General features: G+C 40.4%; 3 protein-coding genes across 6 annotated transcripts in view; 2 read left to right on the plus strand and 1 right to left on the minus strand.

The window, feature by feature from the left end:
• Nucleotides 1-1,043, plus strand: part of pttg1 (PTTG1 regulator of sister chromatid separation, securin) — a 3,758-nt gene extending 2,715 nt beyond the window's left edge. For both annotated transcript variants that reach the window (XM_032527915.1, XM_032527916.1), the window contains exons 5-6: nucleotides 50-211; nucleotides 897-1,043. In XM_032527915.1, coding sequence (XP_032383806.1) covers nucleotides 50-211; nucleotides 897-979 — 245 coding nt within the window. In that variant the 3' untranslated portion in view covers nucleotides 980-1,043. The remainder of the gene's footprint in view (nucleotides 1-49; nucleotides 212-896) is intronic.
• Nucleotides 1,044-1,136: 93 nt separating this feature from the next.
• Nucleotides 1,137-3,764, plus strand: sowahd (sosondowah ankyrin repeat domain family d). Of its 2 annotated transcripts, none has more exons than XM_032527906.1 (2): nucleotides 1,137-1,376; nucleotides 1,666-3,764. In XM_032527906.1, the coding sequence occupies exon 2, from the start codon at nucleotides 1,690-1,692 to the stop codon at nucleotides 2,680-2,682; it is 993 nt and encodes a 330-aa protein (XP_032383797.1). In that variant the 5' UTR covers nucleotides 1,137-1,376; nucleotides 1,666-1,689; the 3' UTR covers nucleotides 2,683-3,764. The 2 variants fall into 2 exon arrangements, with proteins under 2 accessions (XP_032383797.1, XP_032383796.1); XM_032527905.1 differs by having other exon boundaries at nucleotides 1,154-1,376; nucleotides 1,590-3,764.
• Nucleotides 3,536-6,467, minus strand: part of rpl39 (ribosomal protein L39) — a 3,934-nt gene continuing 1,002 nt past the window's right edge. The window contains exons 1-3 of one of the 2 annotated variants that reach the window (XM_032527922.1): nucleotides 5,937-6,095; nucleotides 5,510-5,613; nucleotides 3,536-3,747 (exon numbers count right to left, since the gene is read on the minus strand). In XM_032527922.1, coding sequence (XP_032383813.1) covers nucleotides 3,699-3,747; nucleotides 5,510-5,613; nucleotides 5,937-6,080 — 297 coding nt within the window. In that variant the 5' untranslated portion in view covers nucleotides 6,081-6,095 and the 3' untranslated portion in view covers nucleotides 3,536-3,698. Of the gene's footprint in view, nucleotides 3,748-5,509; nucleotides 5,614-5,936; nucleotides 6,096-6,467 lie in introns of those variants that run through there. The other variant, XM_032527923.1, reaches the window with a different exon arrangement.

Genomic DNA, 6,467 nt, shown 5'->3' on the forward strand with positions numbered 1-6,467 from the left:
TTTAAATAAAAGCTTAACTTAAAACATGAGTTTTGATGTATTTTTCCAGAGTTTGAAAAGTACAGCATACCTGAGGATTTGATTCCTCTCAGTAGCTACGCTCTGCCTGGACTGGTGTGTTTCCCACAAGCTCCACATCTGTGTGAAGAGGACCTGGAAATGATCGATCCACTCCCAAACCCGTCACCTGTAAAGATGCCAACACGTTCAGGTACAAACTTGTTTGGGATAAAAAAAAAAAACATTTTAAAAGTATTAGTTTAATAAACTGAAGCACACGGTCAGTATATGTATTTTCAAGCCAAAATCTATCATTTGTGATTTGTACATTTCTAGAACAATCATTTATGGCTGGAATCATCAAATTAAATACTTCAATGTACTTGATCATATTTAAGAAAACTCCAATTCACATAGGTTTGCAACACTTGTCTACAATCATCAGATATTAAAGTGTGGTTAAAATCTATTTGCAAATGTTATATTTATATAGTATGTATCTTAAAAATAACCAGAATTAATTTTTATTTTTTATCATTGAATTTCAATATGGCCAAGCATTGCAACTGCTCTACTTAGGTTGGCAATGATCTCGTCCTCGTTGCTTGTGAAGGGTCTGCCCTATTGTGTAATATTTGTGAAGCACTTTGTAACCCTGGTGCTATATAAATAAGTTGCAATTATGTGAAGTAACAGTTTAGTAAATTAAATGTTAACCTGTCTGTGAATAATGGACAGATTTAAAAAAGTAATGCAGCACTAGCAGAACTATTGTCTGGCAGCTGTAGCCATTAAGTATGGTGCACATGCTTGGTTTGAAACTCCAGATATCATTAACTACAGGTATATTTGACCTGCGATATCATTAACTTGCCCCTCCCCTCACCCATCTACAGGTCATTGTTCCGAGCTGGATGCCTTTCTTCAAACACTCGATGAGCTGACTGTTGAACTTCCACCAGAATCCTTTACAGACTGAATGTTGATGCATGTTTTTGTTATGAACCCATTTTTACTGAAATAAAGGTTGTTTTTGCTTTTTATGTCCCTGGTATCCCTTTTTATTTGGTTTGCCGTTTTGGTTATAATTGTCAGGGAAGTAGCCGTACTTACTTCCTGCTTTTTAAAGTCCATTAGTGGTCACATGTGAGGGATTCTCGCCATTGGTCTTGCCAGAGAATGAGATAAGAATGAACTTTGTCTCCTATTGTGAAGAAATGAGGATAGCGGCTTAAATCTATAGCTAAGTATTTGACAACCGTAAAATACCTTAATTCCCTTATAACGTTTTGACTGAAGTGCTTAACGGTCGATAAAGTGTGAGACTCGGTCACTGAATGCGTCGGTCGGCGTGCGCTTATTAGGACCCCAAACAGGTGAGTCAACCATTGGAGGTTAACCTGCGTGGCAGCAGCCTGGTAAACGAGACGTTTCATAGATATTACATTTGAACGTCTAACGTTGCTTGCAAAATGAAGAAGTTGGTCTATTTGCTCTTTAGACTCGTAAAGCTCTTTAAATTACATGTTTGTGCATTAAAGGTTTTGTGTGCATATATTAAAACTAAACTGTTTCCTCCCACGACACAGAATGAGTGGAGTAGAGGGAAACCGTCCCGAGTTTATAATTTGACGCTAATATCTTCTGGGTGTTGTCTAAATAAAGGAAGTAGCATTGAACTCAGCGTGCATGGAGCCGAGCAGCATGTCCGAGAGCAGATCGGATGATGTTGGATGTGACTTAACTGGATCGGAATCAGCTGTCAGTAATGCCACCCACGGCAGCCGGACGTCCAGACAGGGCACCGTTGTGGAGCGACTCTCGAGGTATGTCATGCCCAGTGCTTTCCAGCGTAGGTCGAGGCTGCAGAGGCAGATGGAAGTCACTGACAGCTCCGCACCGGGAGGACTCCAGAGGGAGGCTCCGGAGAGAGGCTCGTTCACACCCGCTATGCGTAAAAAATACCTGAAAGAGTTGCTGTTAAGCAATCCAACACACAGCGGTTTTAGTAGCGTACTGTCACAAACGCACAGTGTGTCCTCCGAGCAGGACGAAGGCTGGGCTTTGTATCCGATGGAGCACGCGTGGATGCTGTCTGCAGTGGAGGGAAACTATGAAACCATCCTGGAGTTCATCTCCGAGGACCCCTATCTGTTAACCAGGAAGGATTTCATCAGTGGGTACTCAGTCCTGCACTGGTTGGCCAAGAGAGGACAGGACGAGACTCTGCTCAAACTTTTAAGGTACGCGGAAAGTGCGGGGATCCCGGTGAATGTGGACGTGCGGGGCAGCGGCGGGCTCACCCCGCTGCATGTCGCCAGCATGCACAGGCAGTACATGGTCATCAAGCTGCTGGTCGGAGCTTTCAGTGCCAACGTAGATGCCATGGACTACAATGGAAAGAGAGCCTGGCAGTATCTGAAGGGAGACGCCCCGCTGGAGATGAAGGAGCTGCTGGGGACCTGGGATGATGACCACGGATGTGGATGTGCGCAAAATGTCAACAAAAACGTCAACAACAACAGCGCTGGCGCAATGAACATGACCGCATATGACGAGGTCGATCGTGGAGAGACAGATCACGTGAACTCCTTTGACCCGGCTAAGACGGGGAGCAGCTGGGGGTTTGGGTCTTTGAGAAAGTTGCTGCCCTCGTTTTCATTTCTTGGGAACAAAAGCTGAGTCTGGTTATGACATGCCTCCAAATATGTGCATTATTTTCAATCAGTTCACGTTTTTTTGTGGTTCCTAACCTCATGTGGAGCAAATATCTTCATGCCAAGTCATTTCTGCATATTGAGGCCTTAGTTCTTAAAACAATTGTAATTTAAATAATTCATTATAGAGCAACCCACATTGCTTTCAAGACAACCACTTCTTCTTGAGAACAAGTTAAACTGCAACCTTTTCAGGATTGAATAAGCAATGATCAAAGGGATTTATTTTAAAGGTTTGCTTTGGTTGTCAAATACTTAATACCATGCCCTCCCATATCCTTCAGACAAAAATGACAACTTGTGATAGATTAATAGACATTGCTACATTAGGGGGGCTCAAGTTAAGGTCGGGAGCCACTGCACCATTTCACCTATAAAGTATTTAATCAGTATGCTTTTCATGGAGCCCAGTGAAAGTACTGGCACTTGATTAGATTAATTTTGATGAACATTTTCTTCCAACCTACCCAGTTGTGCTTATGTGAACAGCTCAACATTTGGGATTGCTGACCTGGCAAACCACTTTAAGTAAACATTTCATAGTTTGTCCTGCTACTAGATTCAGCTTCTTGAATTGCACTGCTGTCTTTGGCACAAGAAACAAAGTCAGAGCTTAGTAGTAGCCAAACTAGAAATAACCACAATCTTCCATTAACATGTAGAAATTCTCCTCTTAAAAAGTGCAGAATTGCATGAAAGGCATGTGGTCAGGAGAGTGAAACCCTTTGAGTGCTTGTCTTCGTAAAGAGATGTGTCAGTGGCAACCCTCAATGTAACGTTTGCCTCAGATGTACAGTCTGTAAATAGATAACCAAATGTCAAGTTTGATCACAGATCTTTTATTGTCAAACATGAGCATAACCAGAGTATCTGTACAAAATGACTGCTGGACCAGATAACATGACTCCGTGCTTGTGGACAGGCCCAGCAGCTGGAGGTCCTGGCAGATGTTGGGATGCTTGGATCCAGGGACCCTCATGTTTACAGACCGAGCTTGGTCCTCCTCCAGTGTCTCCTCTTGGAGTTGTACCTGAAAAACATTAGAAACAGACATGTCATGTATGCTACAATGACAAATTTAACTATGAAACCGTTAAACTGAGTGGGGAAAAAAAAACATGTAACTGAAGGCTGTAAAATGTTTTAACTACCCTCTTACAGAAAGTTACATTTTAACTTGCTAAAAGAGGGACACATTAATTCAGACAGTGTGGCTACCACACCCACAGTAAGCTGAGTTCAAGGTTGAATAGTGGTGCAATTTATATCATTTTATAGGATTAAAAAACTCGATGTATGGTCTGTGTACTGGTGTCCCATATTCATGATAGACATTGAAACATTAATATTACCCCCTGTATCTGTTGCTTGTGCAACTGAGTGGCAATTGCTTCACTGAAAGCAAACGTTTTTGTATAGGCCTTTTCCCAGTCCTGTATAATTTGTTCTTATTTTCTTGGCGATATCAAAACCAACTAGGAAGTCCATAGCAACTAAATAGACAATAGCAGTCTCCTCATTCAAATGAGTTAAGTTAAAACAATGCAAATTCTGTTGCTGCTGCTCTTATTATTTCACAGGCCACAAACTGACAAATCCCAAGCCTGTGTGATATTTAATTAAATCACTTAAGGTCACTGCAATAACCCGTTTTTTTGTTTTTTTTAAATCTTACTTGTAAATCCCACCTCTGAAGAAACAATGACATGCATAATCTCTTTCCACTAATGAATCATTGTGGCCATTATGAGCATTGTTCCAGACAATAGTAATTTCAGAAACAACAAAAACCATTGAAATCCTTCAGGAGATCTGCCATTCAGGACAAACAGTGAAATGTTCAGCTACAGAGCTTCCTCATCACCGTGCAGTGAGCAGGAGTCCGAGCTCTGTTGCAGAAAGATGCTCTCAGCAGGGTTAATGACAACACTCTACTGCAATGGAGTGCTGCAATTGCAGACCTGCTTTACATGAAGTTCCTGCTTCTACTCTGAATAAGTCAGCCAGTCGTACATTGTTGCACTTAATGATATCGGAGCGCTGAGACACAAGCTAAAATTAAGCACAATTTTAAAACTAATAAAACCGACAAGCTCTCAGAGGCTTTAACCATCCTCTACACCTTGGGAGATATTCCTTCTTTTGACTGCTTAATAAACTTTAATGTGGAAATACGTATTTAAGTAAACCAAGTAAATGTACCAGTCCATAATATAGGTTTCTTATATTCACTTAAATTACCAATTCACAAGGTCTACATAGCAAAACGAATACTGCAACCTACAGTAGTCTATACTATGTTCTAGTTTATTTTGGTGGCTAGAGTTTGTAGTGCTGTAGAATTATGTTTTAGTGTTTACAGTTTAGTCTGTCTCTTTAAAATATATGTAATGCCATATGTAACCAAACATTACTGCAAAAACCTTATATTCTCATTTCATATAGTCTGCACAAAATGAGATTCAAATGGATAAATTGTTACCCAATGTGCTTTTGTGTAATGTATTTAATTTCCCATCTGACCTAATACCTGTACGCATCTTGATCATCATTAAATTAGGTTAGAAATGATTGCCTGCTTGTTCTATTAAACTGCAGGAGTGCAACTTAGGTGTACCTAATCAACTGGAATATGAGGGTGACTGTTAGTGACTCAGTGTTGACTGACGTTACTCCATACGCTGTGTCCACATGTAACGTTACACACTGCACGCCATCACTAGCTACATGGCAGCTTCATCTTGCATATATGGTTCACTGTACAAATAAACACCAAGGCATCATGCACTCACCTGATCTTGTTCCCAGTCTTCATTCTGATCCACTGAGGAATGGGCCTGTTCTGTTTCTGCTTCTTAGCGAGGAAGCGCTTGATCTTGAAAGTCTTGTGGGACGACTACAAACAACAAAGCACGCCATTAATACCAGGTCAACGCAGATAGCGTTTCGGTCCAATGTATAATGGATAACTGCGAGTTTAAATGGAACATATTTAAAGCATTTACGAAGTATAAATAAACGAGCAAGCAGCTAACATGCGTAGCTCTACAGAGTGGGAACCAGCTAGCATAATTGAACAGCTTTAATAGGCTCATATTCCCTCTTTTTAGACAACATACTGATGTATGACGTACAATTGACATGTTTATTAATCACACAATATATTTGTGCGGGTTTACAGGGACTGCTCAAATGGATGTTAAAAGATTTTGTATTTACCATTTTGTCCCCAGTCCTTTCCCGACTATGGCGGTGGCCGAAGAGATAGAAGGAAGTGACGTCGGTTCTTTTATCCAATAAGCGTCCGTCCAACTGGCTCCAAGTTCTACTCACAGCGACACCAATGGGAGGGTTTCGTAACATGCGTCCTGTTCTGGTTCTAGCGTCTGTATTTTTTTGGCGGGATGTCAATACATTTATTTCCCAACACATTGACTATGAATTTTCCTTTTCACAATTTAAATTACTATGTGATGCTGCTTTATACTTCTACTATTATTTGGGAAATGTTGCACTGTTTGCTCTACTTATAAAGATATTGAATACAAAAAATATAAAAGAATGAAAAAAAGATGGATGAGACTACCCAAACCTAATTAAATCAGTTCATTGGCTTCACCTCAACCTGCTGCAACATTAAACATTCTGCTTAATGCTCATATCAAAATAACATGAATAAATAAATAAAAACATTGGACATGATGATACTTTAGTACTTTTACATCAGAATCAGAATCAGAAATACTTTAT

This window comes from Etheostoma spectabile, chromosome 10 (genome assembly GCF_008692095.1).
Source record: "Etheostoma spectabile isolate EspeVRDwgs_2016 chromosome 10, UIUC_Espe_1.0, whole genome shotgun sequence".
Classification (NCBI taxonomy): Eukaryota; Metazoa; Chordata; class Actinopteri; order Perciformes; family Percidae; genus Etheostoma; species Etheostoma spectabile.

Excerpts from the sequence above, each read along its gene's own strand:
- sowahd (XM_032527906.1), top strand. The coding sequence starts at position 1,690 with ATGGAGCCGAGCAGCATGTCCGAGAGCAGATCGGATGATGTTGGATGT.